This window comes from Lepidochelys olivacea (genome assembly GCF_965140295.1).
Source record: "Lepidochelys olivacea isolate rLepOli2 genome assembly, chromosome: 10".
Lineage (NCBI taxonomy): Eukaryota > Metazoa > Chordata > Testudines > Cheloniidae > Lepidochelys > Lepidochelys olivacea.
Genome location: NC_140420.1, coordinates 56352347 through 56374519, shown reverse-complemented (window position 1 = coordinate 56374519; position 22173 = coordinate 56352347). Strand labels below are relative to the sequence as shown.

General features: G+C 43.0%; 1 protein-coding gene across 8 annotated transcripts in view; it reads left to right on the top strand.

Moving 5' to 3' along the window:
• TJP1 (tight junction protein 1) overlaps positions 1-22173 on the top strand; it is a gene marked incomplete at its 5' end in the record, with an annotated part of 307681 nt that overhangs the window by 80548 nt on the left and 204960 nt on the right. The window contains 2 exons of one of the 8 annotated variants that reach the window (XM_084642447.1): positions 6890-7171; positions 7270-7393. The exons of 6 other annotated variants lie outside the window; for them this stretch is intronic. In XM_084642447.1, the coding sequence (XP_084498573.1) occupies positions 7322-7393 (72 nt within the window). Of the gene's footprint in view, positions 1-6889; positions 7172-7269; positions 7394-22173 lie in introns of those variants that run through there. One more of the 8 variants, XM_084642449.1, reaches the window with a different exon arrangement.

The following is a 22173-nucleotide window of genomic DNA, read 5'->3' as shown; positions in this document are numbered from 1 at the left end:
GTGCAGGTGAACGAGCCTCTGATAGTGTGGCTGATGTTATTAGGCCCTGTGATGGTGTCCCCTGAATAGATATGTGGGCACAGTTGGCAACGGGCTTTGTTGCAAGGATAAGTTCCTGGGTTAGTGGTTCTGTTGTGTGGTATGTGGTTGTTGGTGAGTATTTGCTTCAGGTTGCGGGGCTGTCTGTAGGCAAGGACTGGCCTGTCTCCCAAGATTTGTGAGAGTGTTGGGTCATCCTTTAGGATAGGTTGTAGATCCTTAATAATGCGTTGGAGGGGTTTTAGTTGGGGGCTGAAGGTGACGGCTAGTGGCGTTCTGTTATTTTCTTTGTTAGGCCTGTCCTGTAGTAGGTAACTTCTGGGAACTCTTCTGGCTCTATCAATCTGTTTCTTTACTTCTGCAGGTGGGTATTGTAGTTCTAAGAAAGCTTGACAGAGATCTTGTAGGTGTTTGTCTCTGTCTGAGGGGTTGGAGCAAATGCGGTTGTATCGCAGAGCTTGGCTGTAGACGATGGATCGTGTGGTGTGGTCAGGGTGAAAGCTGGAGGCATGCAGGTAGGAATAGCGGTCAGTAGGTTTCCGGTATAGGGTGGTGTTTATGTGACCATTGTTTATTAGCACTGTAGTGTCCAGGAAGTGGATCTCTTGTGTGGACTGGACCAGGCTGAGGTTGGTGGTGGGATGGAAATTGTTGAAATCATGGTGGAATTCCTCAAGGGCTTCTTTTCCATGGGTCCAGATGATGAAGATGTCATCAATATAGCGCAAGTAGAGTAGGGGCTTTAGGGGACGAGAGCTGAGGAAGCGTTGTTCTAAATCAGCCATAAAAATGTTGGCATACTGTGGGGCCATGCGGGTACCCATAGCAGTGCCGCTGATCTGAAGGTATACATTGTCCCCAAATGTGAAGTAGTTATGGGTAAGGACAAAGTCACAAAGTTCAGCCACCAGGTTAGCCGTGACATTATCGGGGATAGTGTTCTTGACGGCTTGTAGTCCATCTTTGTGTGGAATGTTGGTGTAGAGGGCTTCTACATCCATAGTGGCCAGGATGGTGTTATCAGGAAGATCACCGATGGATTGTAGTTTCCTCAGGAAGTCAGTGGTGTCTCGAAGGTAGCTGGGAGTGCTGGTAGCGTAGGGCCTGAGGAGGGAGTCTACATAGCCAGACAATCCTGCTGTCAGGGTGCCAATGCCTGAGATGATGGGGCGCCCAGGATTTCCAGGTTTATGGATCTTGGGTAGTAGATAGAATATCCCAGGTCGGGGTTCCAGGGGTGTGTCTGTGCGGATTTGATCTTGTGCTTTTTCAGGAAGTTTCTTGAGCAAATGCTGTAGTTGCTTTTGGTAACTCTCAGTGGGATCAGAGGGTAATGGCTTGTAGAAACTCGTGTTGGAGAGCTGCCGAGCAGCCTCTTGTTCATATTCCGACCTATTCATGACGACAACAGCACCTCCTTTGTCAGCCTTTTTGATTATGATGTCAGAGTTGTTTCTGAGGCTGTGGATGGCATTGCGTTCCGCATGGCTGAGGTTATGGGGCAAGTGATGCTGCTTTTCCACAATTTCAGCCCGTGCACGTCGGCGGAAGCACTCTATGTAGAAGTCCAGTCTGCTGTTTCGACCTTCAGGAGGAGTCCACCTAGAATCCCTCTTTCTGTAGTGTTGGTAGGGAGACCTCTGTGGATTAGTATGCTGTTCAGAGGTATTTTGGAAATATTCCTTGAGTCGGAGACGTCGAAAATAGGATTCTAGGTCACCACAGAACTGTATCATGTTCGTGGGGGTGGAGGGGCAGAAGGAGAGGCCCCGAGATAGAACAGCTGCTTCTGCTGGGCTGAGAGTATAGTTGGATAGGTTAACAATATTGCTAGGTGGGTTGAGGGAACCATTGCTGTGGCCCCTTGTAGCATGTAGTAGTTTAGAAAGTTTAGTGTCCTTTTTCTTTTGTAGAGAAGCAAAATGTGCGTTGTAAACACTCTCACAAATCTTGGGAGACAGGCCAGTCCTTGCCTACAGACAGCCCCGCAACCTGAAGCAAATACTCACCAACAACCCCAACCACATACCACACAACAGAACCACTAACCCAGGAACTTATCCTTGCAACAAAGCCCGTTGCCAACTGTGCCCACATATCTATTCAGGGGACACCATCACAGGGCCTAATAACATCAGCCACACTATCAGAGGCTCGTTCACCTGCACATCCACCAATGTGATATATGCCATCATGTGCCAGCAATGCCCCTCTGCCATGTACATTGGTCAAACTGGACAGTCTCTACGTAAAAGAATAAATGGACACAAATCAGATGTCAAGAATTGTAACATTCATAAACCAGTCGGAGAACACTTCAATCTCTCTGGTCACGCGATCACAGACATGAAGGTCGCTATCTTAAAACAAAAAAACTTCAAATCCAGACTCCAGCGAGAAACTGCTGAATTGGAATTCATTTGCAAATTGGATACTATTAATTTAGGCTTAAATAGAGACTTGGAGTGGCTAAGTCATTATGCAAGGTAGCCTGTTTCCTCTTGTTTTTTCCTACCCCCCCCCCCAGATGTTCTGGTTTAACTTGGATTTTAACTTGAAGAGTGGTCAGTTTGGATGAGCTATTACCAGCAGGAGAGTGAGTTTGTGTGTGTATGGGGGTGGGGGGATGTGAGAACCTGGATTTATGCAGGAAATAGCCCAGCTTGATTGTCATGCACATTGTGTAAAGAGTTGTCACTTTGGATGGGCTATCACCAGCAGGAGAGTGAATTTGTGTGGGGGGGTGGAGGGTGAGAAAACCTGGATTTGTGCTGGAAATCACTTTAGATAAGCTATTACCAGCAGGACAGTGGGGTGGGAATAGGTATTGTTTCATATTCTCTGTGTATATATAAAGCCTGCTGCAGTTTCCACGATATGCATCTGAGGAAGTGAGCTGTAGCTCACGAAAGCTTATGCTCTAATAAATTGGTTAGTCTCTAAGGTGCCACAAGTCCTCCTTTTCTTATTGTAGGGAGAGTGGTCACTTTGGATAAGCTATTACTAGCAGGAGATTGAGTTTGTGTGTGTGGTTTTTGGAGGGGGGTGAGGGGGTGAGAGAACCTGGATTTGTGCAGGAAATGGCCCACCTTGATTATCATACACATTGTGAAGAGAGTGGTCACTTTGGATGGGCTATTACCCACAGGAGAGTGAGTTTGTGGGGGGGGGGCGGAGGGTGAGAAAACCTGGATTTGTGCTGGAAATGGCCCAACTTAATGATCACTTTAGATAAGCTATTACCAGCAGGAGAGTGAGTTTGTGTGTGTATGGGGGTGGGGGGGGGGTGAGAAAACCTGGATTTGTGCTGGAAATGTCCCACCTTGATTATCATGCACACTGTAGGGAGAATGGTCACTTTTGATAAGCTATTACCAGCAGGAGAGTGAGTTTGTGTGTGTGGTTTTTGGAGGGGGGTGAGGGAGTGAGAGAACCTGGATTTGTGCTGGAAATGGCCCAACTTGATGATCACTTTAGATAAGCTATTACCAGCAGGACAGTGGGGTGGGAGGGGGTATTGTTTCATGGTCTCTGTGTGTATATAATGTCTACTGCAGTTTCCACGGTATGCATCCGATGAAGTGAGCTGTAGCTCACGAAAGCTCATGCTCTAATAAATTGGTTAGTCTCTAAGGTGCCACAAGTAGTCTTGATCAGAGAAAGTTAGGATTAGGTTCAGATTTAGGGCTGTATGTTCATTTTCACAATCTCTGCTCCCCCATATCAAGAGATATGAAAAAAATACAGGCTAAGCTTTCTAAATATTAACAAAATCTTTTAATTCATAAACTTGTAGGTTGGTTTTTTTTTTAACATATCTCAGTTTCTTTCTATGTGTATTTTTTGCTAATTCCAGGAGGAGCTCCAACTTCTTTACCTATATCAATTGTTTGGAAAGGAAGCAACAACATAAGCAGCCATCTGGCTCACAGCCATAATTTATCAGTCTCAGTAATCAGCCAACTCTAATGGTGTGCTCTTTGCTGCAAAGAAGACTTTGAACATATAATTAACTTAAGCTCCCATATCAACTTGATTGTTACTGTCATAGGTTTTACAGCTATGACAAACAAAAGCTGTGATTAGTGCAGAAGGGTTAAAAATGGACATGAACATTTTTAGGTCTGTGTCAAGGCACATTTTGCTATTCTGCTGTATAATTCCAATATTTATTTGGTCAGAATTTCAGGTGCAGTGTTATGCTTTAAAGCTCATGCTTGTAAACAGTTTGCAGATGAACAGTAAAGCGTTCATTGATATGATCTTCCTGAATTAATTTCAAAAGGGCATGTCATATAGGTATCTCAAGATAACATCAGAGTATGCGTTAAAATGACATACCATAATCTGAGAAAAGCACTTTTTTTCTATCAGACATCTGGAACAAAATAGGTAAAATGAACCAAATTGAAGTTTGCCCTTGGCTGTTTTTACATTTCAGTTGAACATACTCTTCAATTGCCAAAGATCTGCTTTAGCCACCCCAAATTAAAAGTGATAAAGTACATTTTTCTTTTGAAGAAATAAGGATCTGAAAAAAATAGGAATGTAAATGTGTACTTGCTGCTTTAGCGAGGTGCTACTGTAGAAAATTAACAATATTCACTGTCTCCATTGATTGAGTAAAGCCTTTCAGAAGAGGATTGTTCTATCTTGTATTTAGCGATATAAATCCAATGTGTATAAAAGCTCCAAATTAAAAAAAAATCAGGGCTCTCACTTCGTAAGTGCAAGGGTCCACCCATGATGATCTGATTACAGGACTGGGGCTTAATGCTTCAATAGAAGTGTTCACATTCTTAAAATTAAGCATGTGCCAAAGTGTTTTGCTGAATTGGTGCCATAGACCACTGTAAATGAGATCAGAATCTGGCTCTCTTTATATCTTATTTATCCACAAAAACCCTCCATATCTGCTAACATTTGAAAGTTATAAACAGAGATTTGGGAACAGAAATGGGAAAATCCATTTCAACTCCTTTGAAAAGTGTTAGGTTAGGACAGCTACCTGTAGAGGCAGAGTGGGAAAATGGTTAATAGATTGCTGAAAAAGAAGGATCATCTCTCTGAAGCTGGGAGAGTTTAATTAGCATGTATGGAATTCCTCAACTTTTATTTTAAGGGCTTAATTTAAAACTTACAAAAGCCAGGAAATTGTGAAGTATTACTAATCACCAGGGTGACTTGGCCTGAATCACCCCCAAAAGTCATAACATCCAGTATTAAAGAAATAGCTAGATTAAGAATCATAATTTTAAAACAAATTCTTTATATGTGTTAAAATAATGCCCTAGATTAATAAAAAGAAAATAATTTTTAACATGAAGTTTACTTTTCCCTAGTTGTGCTTTTGTTTTCATTTTCCATTTCACTCACCTTAGACAATGTCAGTTTCACCTTTTGCTGTATAGTTAATTTACTGTTTAACTTTCAGGTTCTCATACACTAACACAATGATGCAATATTCATATTGCAAACATGCTGGGGATTTCTGTTTATTTTTAACTGTTTCCATTGGAATTAAACATATGGAAAGATTTCTCTGCGTTCCCAGTTTTTGTAAAAAGCCATGGCCAAAATTTTAAACCTTGGACACCAAGTTAGGTACCCCATCCATATTAAATAAAATGGTACTTAAGAAGCCAGTTCCACAAACCTTAACTTTGCATACAAGTACTCCCGTTGGCTTCAATATGGATTTTAGTGCTAAATATAGCTGGGGACCTAACACAAGACTACCCCAGTTGGAGAATTTTGACCTTCGTTTTTCAGAAGCAAAATTTGGATTGACAGAGGCCAGTCTCCACCAGATGTTCATTTAAGTCCTAATTATTTTTGCTGCTTCTGTGTGTTTAAGCCAGATCTTTAACATTATTTAAATGTAGCTATTTGTGGCTAAATTCAGTCTAACACATCAAGTTCTGTTTAGAGACACTTAGCTTCATGGTTCAGTAATCCAGTGGAATGATTATGGCCTATTGGGTCACTGTGAGTGATAAGCATGTAGCTAGTCACCACTGGCAAAAAATCTTTATGAAATTTCCAGTGTAGAGTCATTTTGCATGTGTTCACTCAAATATTTTTCTAAACAAACTTTTTTGTTCAAATTTGTGGAAGCTTATCAAATAGTGTAGACAGAATTGTCTTTCAAAAATGAAGGTGTTGTTAGGTAAAAGAGTGTGAAAAGTGAATTGGCATATTAAACTGATTATAGCATATTCTTAAAACTGAAACAAACAGTTTTTCCCCATGTAAGATGAAAACAGATTTCAGCCCAGGGTGAATTGTGACCCTGCATTACAAGTTTCAGCCTGAAACAAATCTTAATGGTTGAGTTATAAATAATGGCTAAAATTAACATTTTGCTGGGAACACTGACAGACCATTTAGTAGTGTAAAAAGCAGCACCTATAGATCTGATTCTGTAAGCCCTCCACACTATCAATGAAGCCATAGAAGTTCTGTACACAAAGGACCTCAGCTGGCATAAATTGGCATTGGGCCTTTGTTGTCAAAGGAGATGCACTAAATTACTCCAGCTGAGGATCTTGTAGGCTTGGGACCTATGTAGATTTGGTTCCTATAGTAAGCATCCAGTAATTGAGTGAATTTCTACTCTCTGGGACGCTGGCTAGTTGCATTCTTGCATGTGGAAAAATCCAAACAGAGCTTTTGATAAGCCCTCAAAGGGCAGCCTTATCTTTGGTTGCTATTTTTTGAGTCTGCTTGACTCAGATATGCATGTTAAACTCCCCCATGTGAATGACGGAATATCATTCCTTCCCCATCTCACCATGCTACAGAAATATTCTATGTTATCATGGTGGCTAGCAGGCGCTTTGTGAGAGGGGAAAAAGTTTTTTGCTGAGAGTCACTTTGAAGCACTTTTTATCAACTGCTTTTTTACTTTTACATTCAAACATGATCATGGCATGTGTTGTTCCTGTGTCTACAGCCAGGAGTATTTCAGGGTGAGGGGAATCTACAGAGTCCGTCTCAGATTTTCCTGTAAAGGTCACAAGTGAAAAAGTTAGGTATTGCAATCCTTCAAGTGAATTAATGCATTGCAAGATATGCAAATAGAACAAGCTTCCTGTGATGGTGTGTTTTCCTGAGACACACATGATTCTGGGTAAGTGAGCAGATGAGATATATGGCCGCTGGGGAAATATTGTAAAGAATCCATTGTTACAAGGGAATTTCTCTGTGTACTAAATGAATTTTCCTTAGTGCCAAAAGGATTTTCCAGTTTTGATTGCTGTGGAGTTCCTGTTTATTCCAGATGTTTCTAGTCCTCAATAAGAAACAAGAACACCAGGGCACTGAAGATAAGAGAACCTCTCACAAGATAAAAGTAAGTAAGAGCATTGATGACAACACAGGCACATGGACTATATAAATAATAGAATGCAATAACAAAAAATATTTCTTAAATAATTTCTATGGAAGGGACTATGGGAAAGCTGTTTTTGTTTTATCCATGGATTTTGAGAAGGGTGGGAGAAGGCCAACAAATGATTTCAATATGCACCCTCAAAGTGGGAGAAAGTTAGAAAGTTAATGAACTGCAGCTTATCATCTATATTGTTATTGCTTAAGGCTAGAGGTGGGGAGAGCTCTCCCAGAAAAAAACGCAGAGGAAAGAAAATGTAAGTGCAGTGGAGTTTTCTCTCTCAAAGGCTTTCGAGAAACACTGTTGCTGGAAGAAGAACTGGAGTACTTGTGGCACCTTAGAGACTAACAAATTTATTTGAGCATAAGCTTTCGTGGGCTAAAACCCACTTCATTGGATGCATGCAGTGGAAAATACAGTAGGAAGATATATATATATACACAGAGAAGATGAAACAATGAGTGTTATCATACACATTATAACGCGCGTGATCAGTTAAGGTGAGCTATTACCAGCAGGAGAGGGGGAAAAAAACCAAAAAGAACCTTTTGTAGTAATAACGAAGATAGGCCATTTCCAGCAGTTGACAAGATTGTGTGAGGAACAGTAGGGGGGAAAAATAAACCTGGGGAAATAGTTTTACTTTGTGTAATGACACATCCACTCCCAATCTTTATTCAAGCCAAAGTTAATGGTGTCCAGTTTGCAAAGTAATTCCAATTCAGCTGTCTCTCATTGGAGTCTGTTTTTGAAGCTTTTTTCTTGTAATATTGCCACTTTTAGGTCTGTAGTCGAGTGACCAGGGAGATTGAAGTGTTCTCCAACTGGTTTTTGAATGTTATAATTCTTGACGTCTGATTTGTGTCCATTTATTCTTTTACGTAGAGACCGTCTCATTTGGCCAATGTACATGGCAGAGGGGCATTGCTGGCACATGATGGCATCTATCACATTGGTAGATGTGCAGGTGAATGAGCCTCTGATAGTGTGGCTGATGTGATTAGGCCCTATGATGGTGTCCCCTGAATAGATATGTGGACACAGTTGGTAACGGGCTTTGTTGCAAGGATAGGTTCCTGGGTTAGTGTTTTTGGAAAATTACTGCCTGAAATATATTTGGTGCTGGATTAATGTGTTGTCCCTATTTGACCTGAGTGGCTAGTCAAAGTTTGGGGCTCTGGGGAAGTTCCAACTGGGAGTAGAAATTGGTGATGGAGTCTGGTAGTTTCTTTAATGCAATCTTGCTTATTTACAAGGAATATACAAAATCCTGATTCTGTGAATGCAGGAGGGACCAAAACCAAAAGGACCAGTTTCTTAGCTTACAACCCCAAGCCTCGTTTTCCAGCATCAGACCCGGAACCTTCCTCTAGGCTTCTCCAGGGTCACACCATGCTTGCTTACAGGATGCTGCTTGGCTTTGTTTCTCTTACCCCTGAATCTTTCTTTTCAGTTTCTTGTTGGCCCTCCCATACCCAGCTAGCCTTTTACGTGCGTGCACGCACACACACAAACACAAGTCAGAACAATACCCAGTGGAAGCCTCTGCCTACATGGTGCTAGTTTCTGAACAGACTCCATTTTGTCTTGTTTTAGGTGTGACCCCTTAACTGTCTCTTACAACTATCTTAAATGACTGGCATGTTCACACATCATTTTCAACGAGGCTTTAACTCAGCTTTAGCTCAGCTTATGAAGGCAGAGCACACATGTCAGTGACCACAACAAAGTAACACCAGTCCTGCTGCAGTGAAGGTCATGGGAGGTTTGCCTCTGACTTCACTGGGTGCAAGATCAGACCAAAAAGGAAAGAAGGATTAAAACAAAATCATGGGATGCAAAAAGAGTTTAAACAAACAAGGGGGAAGGATAGCTCAGCGGTTTGAGCATTGGCCTGCTAAACCTAGGGTTGTGAGTTCAATCCTTGAGGGGGCCACTTAGGGATTTGGGGCAAAAATTGGGTATTGGTCCTGCTTTGAGCAGGGGGTTGGACTAGATGATCTCCTGAGGTCCCTTCTAACCCTCATATTCTATGGTTATAACAAGGTTTAACCTACCTCATAACAAACATTCCATTTAAGGAATAAGGATGAAAATTCACTCCATCCCCATGGAGTCCAAGTATACAGGTGGTATCCAAATAGAGTGTGGCAGGTTTAGGAATTGAAATTCATCTTCATGCTGGGGCCAGTCTGAGTGGCTCTGACTCTCCCCTTGTGGCTAATACTTCATCCTATGGCTTAGAATAGTGCTTGAAGTGCCCTTGTTTGAGCTATTGAGGTCACTGGATATGAGTTAACCCAGATTTGCATGGATATCCCACTGTGGCCTTCCAAAAAGGAGTTTTTCTGCAGCACATATAGAGTTTCCAGCCACTCTGCCCATGGCCCCATTCCCTCACATTTCCTATGCATTACTTTACTGGTGTGGAGGGCCTTGCTATGGCCCTCAACATCAGTCTGAGCACTGACTTTTTTTAGTGTTTCTGTGTAGAGGGACGTTGTAACATTGTGCAACGTCCCTCTACACAGAAACAGCTAACCCTTTAGGGGTGTGACTGGTAAACCATCATCTGGATTTTTGGGCCCCTTCACAAAGCATATTGGTAGCTAATATTATTTTTCTTTAATGACAGGTTTTAGAGTAACAGCTGTGTTAGACTGTATCCGCAAAAAGAAAAGGAGTACTTGTGGCACCTTAGAGACTAACCAATTTATTTGAGCATAAGCTTTCGTGAGCTACAGCTCACTTCATCGGATGCATTCAGTGGAAAATACAGTGGGGAGATTTATATACACAGAGAATATGAAACAATGGGTGTTAACCACACACACTGTAAGGAGAGTGATCAGGTAAGGTGAGCTATTACCAGCAGGAAAGCGGGGGAAGAAAACCTTTTGTAGTGATAATCAAGGTGGGCCACTTCCAGCAGTTGACAGGAACGTCTGAGGAGGGCAGGGGAGGGAATAAACATGGGGAAATAGTTTTACTTTGTGTAATGACCCATCCACTCCCAGTCTTTATTCAAGCCTAAATTAATTGTATCCAGTTTATAAATTAATTCCAATTCAGCAGTCTCTCCTTGGAGTCTGTTTTTGAAGTTTTTTTCTTGTAATATTGCCCCATTTAGGTCTGTAATCGAGTGACCAAAGAGATTGAAGTGTTCTCCGACTGGTTTATGAATGTTATAATTCTTGGCGTCTGATTTCTGTCCATTTATTCTTTTACGTAGAGACTGTCCGGATTAGCCAATTTACATGGCAGAGGGGCATTGCTGGCACATGATGGCATCTATCACATTGGTAGATGTGTAGGTGAACGAGCCTCTGATAGTGTGGCTGATGTGATTAGGCCCTATGATGGTGTCCCCTGAATAGACATGTGGACACAGTTGGCAATGGGCTTTGTTGCAAGGATAGGTTCCTGGGTTAGTGGTTCTGTTGTGTGGTGTGTGGTTGCTGGCGAGTATTTGCTTCAGGTTGGGGGCCTGTCTGTAAACAAGGACTGGCCTGTCTCCCAAGATCTGTGAGAGTGATGGGTCGTCCTTCAGGATAGGTTGTAGATCCTTGATGGTGCGTTGGAGAGGTTTTAGTTGGGGGCTGAAGGTGATGGCTAGTGGCGTTCTGTTATTTTCTTTGTTGGGCCTGTCCTGTAGTAAAAGAATAAGTGGACAAAAATCAGAAGTCAAGAATTATAACGTTCAAAAACCAGTAGGAGAACACCCTCCCCTCCCCTCCGCCGCTGTTCCTCAGACGTTCTTGTCAACTGCTGGAAATGGCCCACCTTGATTATCACTACAAAAGGTTCCCCCCCCACCCCCGCTCTCCTGCTGGTAATAGCTCACCTTACCTGATCACTCTCCTTACAGGGTGTGTGATAACACCCATTGTTTCATGTTCTCTGTGTATATAAATCTCCCCACTGTATTTTCCACTGAATGCATCCGATGAAGTGAGCTGTAGCTCACGAAAGCTTATGCTCAAATAAATTGGTTAGTCTCTAAGGTGCCACAAGTACTCCTTTTCCTGTTCTTATTATTTTTCTTGTTATCATTAAGCTGAGCTGTCACTTCCAAGTGAGGGAACAACTATTTCCTGGGTTAGAGTGAGCTAGTCTGCATAATCACATAACATATTGTGTGGATGAGCAAATATAGCAATACCTCTGCAGCACCACAAACAGAAATGAGAGTGAGTGATCCTGAGTAAAAAAGTGTGTGTGTTCATGTATGTACAAGCACCCTTTTGATCTGCTCTTGCATTTGTGTAGCCAAAGAGTGCTTTGTAGAATTAAACCAGGAACTTCAATGGAGCCTAAGGGAGTGAAGTGTGCAAATACTATGTAATTGCAATGGGATTTGGGTCTCAACTCCTATAAACTCCAATGAAATTTCCAGCTTTAAATAGTGTCGGTGATAAGATGTCCCAATGATGAAGAACTGTCCTCACCGACCTGCCTAGTTCTAGTGAAATCAGGGTGCCGTTCTTATTTTGCTAGGAGTGACCAGGTGTCTCTTTGGTTACCTTCTCCCTGTCCCTTTCTCACTGTCTCCCTACTTGCTCTCTGTTTCTGCTGGCACAGCTTTGCCTGTGCTAGAACCAAACCCAGCATCTTCCTTTCTGCCAGCTACTACATCCCCAAATTGGTCCAGCTACTGTGCTAAGCTATATACAATGTTAGAGAAGACACTGCATAATCCACTGTATGGTGGTATCACAAATTCCGTGAAGATGTGACCTGCAGAGAGAGAGAGAGAGAGAGCTCCATTCAAACCTGGCAAAGGCACAGCTAGGAGTTGGTAGAGCAGGAGGGAGAGGCAATGCCTGTGGGGGACACACGCAGGGTCATGTCCTCCCCATCCCCCCAGATCTCTGACATGGTTTGCCAGCCCCACTTGGTTACATAGTGCGGCCAGGCTTCCTCCCAGCATGGCAGCTGCTGGAGCCAGCAAGCTGCACTCCAGGCAGAGAGGCAGGAGCAACAGCTGGGAGCTGCAGGGAGGGGTCGCTGCTTTCTGGGAGGGGAGACTGAGGATAAGAGGGGGACTGTCTGCGGGGAGGGGAGTCATGATTCAAACTGTTCCAGGGGCAACCGAACCTTTAAATTGTGCCCCTACCCACTATCAACAGATACGGGTCGTTTCTGGCAGGATCCAACCTCTGTAGCTGAGTGCCAATTGCACTGAAGGTAGGGGCTGAGGAACAAGTAGGGAGGGAATATTTGTAGCTAGAGAAGAAGATGGAGCATGCTAGGAAAGAGAGAGAGAATTTGGAAGGACATGGGGTGGGTGGCTGGAAAGCTAAAGATTAGGGAAAACAAGTAGTCACCTTTCCTGTGACCACACTCCCACAGCTGTCAAAAACACACTACACGATTTCCCCACCACTTCCCCACAGTGACAGATGTCCTAGTTTCACAATTCAAAAATCTTTTCATGCTAACTAATGAATTATACAAGTTAAATAAAAAAAAACAACACTTCAGCCATCACTGAAATGAGGCTACCTCTGGGCTGGAACATGGCAATTGTTTAACAGTGTGCAACAACTGCATACAGCAGTTTCGAATGCTTGAGCCACTTATAACTGCAAGGAAAGGTAGAAGGTAGCTATCCATATTTAAAATTTGGCCAAGACATCAAAGCTGATATTCTTAATCACACACACACAAAAATGCCTTGGTTAGTCTCTAAGGTGCCTCAAGTACTCCTTTTCTTTTTGCGAATACAGACTAACACGGCTGTTACTCTGAAACTTGAGTTTTTTAATGACTACAAGTTGCCAGGACCTTGTTTTTATGTCTTGTATAAAGGACAGGTGCACTTTAATACCTCATGCTGTGGCATTGGTTCAATATTGAGTCAAAGGAAATAGACCTGGATATTAAATCATCATTTCTTGCAACAACAGGATTTTCTCCATGACAGCCTCCCATACCTACCCAGCCTAACACTACAAGGTCTGAGGGGGCTTAGAGATAAGGTTCTTTTCCTGCAGTTCTGACTGCAAAAATCTTTTTGTTTTGTTTGATTTATGAAAATTTAAAATCTTTTGGATATGGGGGATCTTTATATGTACTAACTAGCGTTTTTTGCATTATTTATAGGTTCAACTGCAAACAATAACAGTACCATTTATACTCAGGAAAAAAGTTGTGCAGTTAAATATAGCTTGAGTTATTTGTCTGCAGAAAGAGATAAAAAATACTGTAATAGAAGAAGTCCTGAGCAAATATTTGGAAAGAGAAAAGTACAAAGGAGTGGCAGACCAGTGCTAGAAAACAGTGCAGAGCTTTAGTATTGTCTAGCAATATGCCAAACAGTTTGGCAAAGATTCAAGTATTGTGGTTTGAATTTGGGTGGGAAAGGTATTTTAATGGAGCTGCTATTTCTACTTAGATAAAAAGTATTCTCAGTATTAACTAATTTATAAAGGGAGATAGTGGACCTAGTAAATAAGTATTTTTTTCCTTCTCAGAAATCTTAGCCTCATATAATAATGTACAAAGACATTTTACATCCATTGCCTGCATACATTGTGAGTTGACCATGATTGGGTAGCAAATATCAACTCCAGTGTTTTCAGGTAATTAATGGTTCACTTTACTTTGTCAGACATAGATGTTTCCTCTGTGGTTAAAAGCATTCCAGTAAGTAGCAGAGTCTTGAAACAGTTTTGATGTATACTTTTGTATGTACAGTAAGTGTGAGACTGTGACAGCCAAAATATACCCGTGGTTTTCTGGGCTGCTTTCTGGATGCTGGCTCCATAAAAGGCAAACTTTTTCAGGGAAAAGGCTGGCCTGCTGTACCAGGGCACCCTCCATCTCTTGCTCTATGACAGGGAGTTGCAAGTATATTCAGGGGGATTAGAGCCCATGTAATTTAGCTCTCTGCCTCCCACATACCACACAATTCCCTGTGCTAGATTCATTCCTCTCCCTCTTACGAGGTTGTGCAACCTGCAAAAATTCCTACAATCCTGGACTATAGTAATTCTTTTGCAAAGATCCTGGTGGGAAAAGGAAAGGGTCCTTATAGTTTCAAAGTGACAGAACGACTTTCCAATCTCTGCTTACGCAGTCTAATTGTATCAGAACCCTCCCACCCCCCAGAGAGCTGCTAGGAGGGATCCCTCTGTCACTGATTTTTATGGGGTAGGATGGTGACATATTTTTGGGGATAAATGGAGCTTTCAGCCCACAGAGGCTGAATCACGTTGCAACTTTTTTAAACTTCTTGCCACATATTCCAATTGGCTGTGGGGGAATGATGTGGAGGGCAGTAGTGATTCACAACTGCCACCAGGAGAGTATTCCCTTGGAACAGGGAGCAGCATCAGAGATTAATTTGGACTGCACAGGGCACCATTGTTTTTTAGCTTGAAAAATGTTACCGTATCAGTTAAGCAATAAGGAAACAAAGGTAACTCTGAGCTCCATTGCAAGTAATATTTAATGAATACTGTTACAAACTGGGCTGATGGAGCAATCCCAGGATCAGTGGGGGTTCAGGGTTGTTTACTGTGGGGATGATTGTCGTAACCCTTACTCGTCTGAACTGGGAGCAAGGTTCTCCCCACACCCTTATACCTCTGCTTATATTGTGATTCTAGCTGGCCACAGGGGAGGGGGAGCAACAGCTGATTGCCTCTGTGAGCAAATAAGCGGGCAGGGTGGTGAAGAAGGGCAGGGAGTAGGAGAAGTCTTGGGTCTATCCCTCCCTCCCCTGCTCACAGGCCAAAGTAGCTGGCTTGTAACGAAGGAAGGGGAACAAACTGTTTACATGAAAAGGAGAGAAGTAGTTTATTCCTCATCCACCAGAAATTTGGGGCTGCAGAAGAGGAATTGGTAGCCTCTGAATCACAATTCATTCAGTGCTCTTCTCCTGGGGCAGTGCAGCATGCTCAGGGTAGATTGTAAAGTTACAATCCAGCCTATTGCTTTTAGCTGTCAGCCCCAATGCCTGTTTCCATTTTTCAGATATTTTCCACAAACAGACATGCCTGTTGTTTATCTTTTATTATTGTACTGAGCACCATGCAGCAGGGAAGAGCCCCTCCTTTTAAACAACAGGAGAAATTTTTACGTGCAATTTTAAAGAGACTGCACGGACTACTCTGCATTCAAATCTAGGCAAATTAAATTCTGATTATATGGACAAAAATGTTTTCTTTGTTTTTACAAGATTAAACTTTAAAAGGGTTCTTGTAAATGAATGGCACTAGAAATTTTGGAACAGTACTGTTCAGTGTGGTCACTGCTGTCAACCATTAAAATGTATTCACATTATGTAACAAAATAAAATAAAAACATACATGTTATCATTGCAAACTGTCTCTAGGAAGGTCTGATAATGATTTGACAAGACCACCCAGACCTGAAAGTGTATTCCGTCTAACCTTATTTCTAACCCCTCTCCAGTGCTGGCTTATGCCTTTAGACCAGCATGCCAGTGATGAGTTGATTATTGTAAAATCTACTTTAGAAGATTTTCTTAAGCATGCCCACATGACCTGAGATTTCAAAGAACTGATGTAGTGTTACACTGGATGCCTTTGTTTCCATCCTCTGTAGCTGCTGAACTTGCATGACCCTAACTAAATAACTGTCACGACATATTTCATATGTATTAATAGAAAATACATACTTTTCAGTCTGATTCCAACTTGGCATAAAACAATTTTACTTTACTGTAGTTTAATGGTTCAGTAGGTTAATGGTTCAGAGGCTTTTCACTGGAGCTTAACTGGCTCTCAGAATTCCCTTCCATCCTCTGAGCCCAAAACCAAAGGACCAATCATACAGCTGTGAGGAGGGCTCTGGTTTTATTTTCAAATATGAACATGTGTGTGTGCACGTGTGCACATGCATCTGTGTGGGTACTTCCGCTTTCCAAGTAATGTAAATGCATAAAAGGATAGACTTGCATTATAGACTGTTCTATCTTCTGTTACAATTTTATCCTTAGGATCATAAGGACAAATATGCTTCTCCTCAGTATACTGTTACACTGGGAACAAATATATTTGTCCTGCGTGCCTTAAGTTCTCTCACATCGCCTTACCACATCCTATTCCTTGGTTGTTTACCCCACTTCAAAATAAACCCTGCCCCAATTATCTAGTCCTTGCCTAATCCCTCTTTATGGCTCCCTAAACTGTATGTCCAGCCTCAGTCCCCCTGCCTGCCCGCCTCTCAGGAATAGCTAGCCTGCTCTTCCACAGGCGATTTGTCTACACTGAAAAGTAAGCCCAAGGTTAATGGGACTCAAGTCAGCTGACTGTGTTAGGGAACCCTGAGTTTGAGCATCTACATAGTATTTCTACCTTATATTAAGTCTTTTCTAACCCATGCTTGAAGCTAGGGCTCTGGCGTCCACACTGCAGTGCACAGACCCTAGTCAAAGTAGCCATATCCGGAAGTCCCTAGTGCCCTTCCATCCCCGCCCCTGAAATGTGGTCATTCTATCCCTAGGACCATGGTGCACTGTCGAAAAACTTTACTGCCCACCCTACATGTTACCAGGAAGCAGCTCACTTTGCAAAAGGCTTGATTGGTTAGCTCTCCATTGCAAACCCAGGAGGCTCTCTGATAGTGTGCTTGCTGATGGATGATCAGAAGAGAATGGGTTAATGCTGACCTGAGCGGTTGCCATTCACGAAGGTGGTGTGTCTTCCATTTTCAGAAGAGTGGATTGCAGAGGGGTATAAGGAAGTTGTTGGGATACAGAGGATATAAGAAAGTTGTCTCATGGAATTGTGGGATATTTGCTGCTGACTTCTGGGACCTGACTCAAGTGGGGCTGCATCTACAGTGCAAAGCAATAGGTCCTGGCTTAACTCAAGCTCAGACCCTCCAGCCCTGCAGACAGGTCCTGGGACCCTGGATCCAAGCCCCGGGGTAGTACAATTGCAGTGTAGATGCAGTGGGGGTTAGGCTTGAGCCCAGGCTCAAGGATAGGCTTACATTACAGTATAGACATATCTACAGGGAAGCTCTGAGCTCTGTCCCTGGTCCTTGCTTCAGGTTCATGTCATTCTGCACCCGTGCTTCCTGTGCTGAGAGAAGGGACAGTACTCCACAGTAAGGGGTGCTACTGAGCTACCTTTATGGCCTCCTGATCTTTGGGCTACTAAATGCTGGGACAGTCCTGTCGTGTAACTGACAGCAAGCAGCTTCAGGAGATGCACAATGAAGCTTTAGCAGGGCCCCAGATCTGGCCCATTGTCCATATAGTAATTGTGAAAAAAATAAAAAAGTCAGATTTAGCTATTTTGTCAGTTGCATATCTGCAAAATGTTCCCCATGTGTTTGGTAGATACAGCATGTGGAAAGATGAGCTATTGTAGTTCTCTTGCTAAATGCTTCTTTATACAGAGTTACCTTACTGCAGGGTTACAAGCTGGCAGAGTAATGCCTAACACGGATCAATAAAGAATTGCAACATGAATCCCTGCAGGGCACATTGGGGCAAGTTTGTTATAGGAACTGTCTTCCTATGTTTATATGAACAAAAGCTGGGGTTGGCAGTTTCACTGATCAGCAGCTTCAGAAGGAGTGTGTAAACTTACTGTCATTCTGCTTTGCCTTTATGCAGTACAGTACCTCTTTGGAGTCTTCTTGCTCTGTTTCTACCTACCACAGTGAGAAATCCCTTTATGGCATGTCAATTCCCCACTAAAGAGTTTATATAGGGGCTCACTGCTCTCAAGCACTTCAACTATATAGAAATGTTTCCATGGTAGAATAGGGTAGCAACATGTAAAAAGTTAATGCCATTTTCATTGTACATTATAGTATGGATAAGGATAAGTGAAGAATGTGGTTATTTAGATAGAAGCAGGCAGTGATCCTGCCTTGATAAACATTTGTTTAAACTAACATTCATTGGGAATTTCCCATGATTATTTTTTCATTATTAGCAGCAGATAACAATAGATTTAAAATAAAGTTGCACCCAGCCAATATTTGGAAGCAGAACAGAGTTCCAAACGCAGCGCTGGTGTGAGCAGTGCAACTCCACTGACTTTGACGTACATTCGGGCTGAATTTTATCCACAATGTGAGCACAAAATCTTTTACAAATAAAAAATTTAAAAAAAATTTATCGGGGAAAATGAGGTCTGTTACTGTTGCAGTTTCAGAGCTCCTCAGTGTTACCTGCAAATTCAATAAAAGATGAATTAGTGCTTCCTGCATCATGTTCAAAGAATGTATTTTTCAGAGCTTGTATTCCAGAGGTCTGCATAGACACAATTTAACAGGTTGGTTTAAAAATACTAGTGTTGCATTAGTATTGTCAGTTGTAGTCACGGGAGTCATGTGTAAGCCAGTTATCAACATTATTTATTTTTTGTTTACTATTTTCCCTCTCCTGGGTCCATCAGAAACTCTTGTTTTCTGCTAGCATTCCACTGAGTTCATTCACTTCAGATGACAGAGGCTCAGTGTCGCCTCAGCTTCTGTTTCTATTGTCCTCCCCTCAGCAAATAACATGTCATTTGACTGTTTCCTACCCAATGCTGACAAAGTATTGTATCTATGGGAGCTCAAGTGATTAGTGTACAAATTCATCTGTGATTAGTGTACAAATTCACTGTCATGTGAGCTTGACAGAAATGGTGACTCATGCCTTCTGTATACAGCAATAACAGATCCCATTTTGATCTCACTGACATTGGCCTTACACTGGTGCAGTAGGAGAGAGATGGCAGAGCAGACTGTGTGTGGGAGTCATCCTGTCTTCACATCTGTATTCCCACATTTTAAAAACTTGTTAACTTATAATTAAGGTTGCTCAAGTGCATTTACCATCAATGGAGTCATTAGAAATCCAAGAAATCACCTATTAAGATCACATTAGCATCCAGACTCAATTCACAAGTGATCAGATGAGCATCCACCACATAAGAGAACCTTCCTTAGCAGAGCAAATTCTGCTTCTCTGGCAATTTTCATGGAAGCCTTTCATTCTGGCCTCGATCCCTATTTTTATAAAGGCTGGGACATGTGAGCAAGGACTGGGGGCTCTATGGAATAGGCAGAACAGCCTGAAACTGTATTATCTTTCCAGGCAAGTTCCATAGCGCTAGAAGGGGAATAATGGGTCTCAGCCTGTCTACTACTCCCACCCAATCTCTCCCCCACTAGCACAGGTCCTGGACTTCACAGATTTCAGAGTAACAGCCGTGTTAGTCTGTATTCGCAAAAAGAAAAGGAGTACTTGTGGCACCTTAGAGACTAACCAATTTATTTGAGCATAAGCTTTCGTGAGCTACAGCTCACTTCATCGGATGCACACTGTGGAAAGTACAGAAGATCTTTTTATACACACAAACCATGAAAAAATGGGTGTTTACCACTACAAAAGGTTTTCTCTCCCCCCACCCCACTCTCCTGCTGGCAATAGCTAGGGGCTGCTGGACCTGGCAGAGCCCAGCTCACACATAGAAGACACTGCTGCGGGAGTGGGGCAGGGAGCTAGAGGGTTCCTGGCAGCTGCAGGGCCCAGCACACCCTGAGGAAGGAGACGGTGGCACACAGGAAACTCCATGCAAGCCTGGGACCGAGCATCAGGCTGTTTCTCCCTCTGGATACCTGGGCTCGGGGAACAGGGGGGAGGGTGTCTGGGCTGGGGGCGGGCACAGCTGGGCTCTGGTGGAGAGAGGAGGCAGGTGTCTGGGATCTGTGGGGGGAGGGAGTGCGGGTATCTGGGCAAGGGGGCCCCAGCGGCTAGTTTCTAGTGGGGAGGAGGCAGAGAAACAGGAACTGGATTGTAATAGGGTGATTGTGACAGGTTTGGTCACAGAGACCCCCTTGGGACTGTCACCTGAAGTTACCTCTGAGCCCGTTTTCCCGGCCAGCTTGGGATTCCAGAACCCTGCCTTGTTGACCCAGACATGCTAGCCTGGTGCAACACAGACCCAGGTCTGGTCCACACCCCCAAAGCTGCAGACTTTGACCAAAAACTGCTCAGCAGGTCACCTATGTCCAACACTCAGACACCCAGTTCCCAATGAGATCCAAACACCAAATAAATCTGTTTACTCTGTATGAAGCTTATACAGGGTAAACTCACAAATTGTTTGCCCTCTATATCAGTGGTTCTCAAAGCCGGTCCGCCGCTTGTTCAGGGAAAGCCCCTGGTGTGCCGGGCCAGTTTGTTTACCTGCCGCGTCCACAGGTTCCGCCGATCGCGGCTCCCACTGGCCGCAGTTCATTGCTCCAGGCCAATGGGGGCTGCGGGAAGGGTGGCCAGCATGTCCCTTGTCCCGCGCCACTTCCCGCAGCCCCCATTGGCCTGGAGCGGCGAACCGCAGCTAGTGGGAGCCACGATGGGCCGAACCTGCGGATGCGGCAGGTAAACAAACCGGTCCGGCCCACCAGGGGCTTTCCCTGAACAAGCAGCAGACCGGCTTTGAGAACCGCTGCTCTATATCACTGATAGAGAGATATGCATAGCTGTTTGCTCCCCCCCCAAGAAACTGTTTACAGGTAAAATCTCACCCTCAGAGAGGTTCCAATAAGCTTCTTTCACGGACTAGACTCCTTCCTAGCTAAGCCCAATCCTTTCCCCTGGTACAGTCCTTGTTAGTTCCAGCAGACATCTTAGTGGAAATTAGGGGTGTTCTCATGACTGGCAGCCACCTTTGTTCTTTTCCACCCCCTTTTATAGTTTTGGCACAAGGCGGGAATCTTTTGTCTCTCTGGGTCCTCACCCTTCCTTCTAAATGGAAAAGCACCAGGTTTAAGATGAATTCCAGTATCAGGTGATATGTTCACATGTCCTGTGAGACCCCAGCCTCCATCCTTACAGAGCTGGCCCACACGTACCTAGGAAGGTTTGCAAGTAAACAGAGCCATTTACAGGTCATTGATTCTGAAGCACCCTTAATGGCTTCCACTTAATGGATTTACATCAGTAATACAAGTTTATATTTTATTTTCCTATCTTCAGACATAGAAATAATACATGCAAACACATAGGATGAACACACTCAGTAGATCATAAACTTTGTAATGATGCCTTACAAGAGACCTTTTGCATGAAGCATATTCTAGTTCTATTATATTCACACTCATAAGCATATTTCCATAAAATATTGTGGAGTGCAATGTCACAGGGGTTTCTTTAACTCTCTACTCCTGGGGAAATTTTTGTGTGTGTCTGTATTGTTACAGACATACTTGCTGACAGGTATTTTGAAATAAATTACTAAAATAATTGAAACTAGTGTGATTATGTAGTGTTATTTTGACAAATAAAATTTGCAGAATTTTAAAATATTGTGTGCAGAATTTTTTATTATTTGGCACAAAATGCCCCCAGAAGTAAATGACTGTATATTGCTCCGTGACACATCAGCCACAATGATAGTGGGAAATTGGGTAATTGAAGAGCGGGGAGTGGGTTGCGGGAGGAGGGTTCAGTTTGGGGAGTTGACTGAGGGACACTGCATGGAAGTGCACATGGTAATAATGGCACATCCACTGTTACTGCAAAACAGTAGTGCTGGTCAAACTTTTCATTCATAAGTTACAGATGCATTGTTGTCACCTAAAATCTCACAGTATTTCACTGCAGGAGAAAAGGGAACTGATTGATTTTGTTTTGGTCTCTGCTGGAAGGTGGTCAGGATGTCATAGCAGAATAGATACACTATGAGTTTATCTTCCTGGAATAAAATGGCAAGATAGCTAAAAGTAGGGACTTCATTCCATGTATGGGACTGACATGCGTG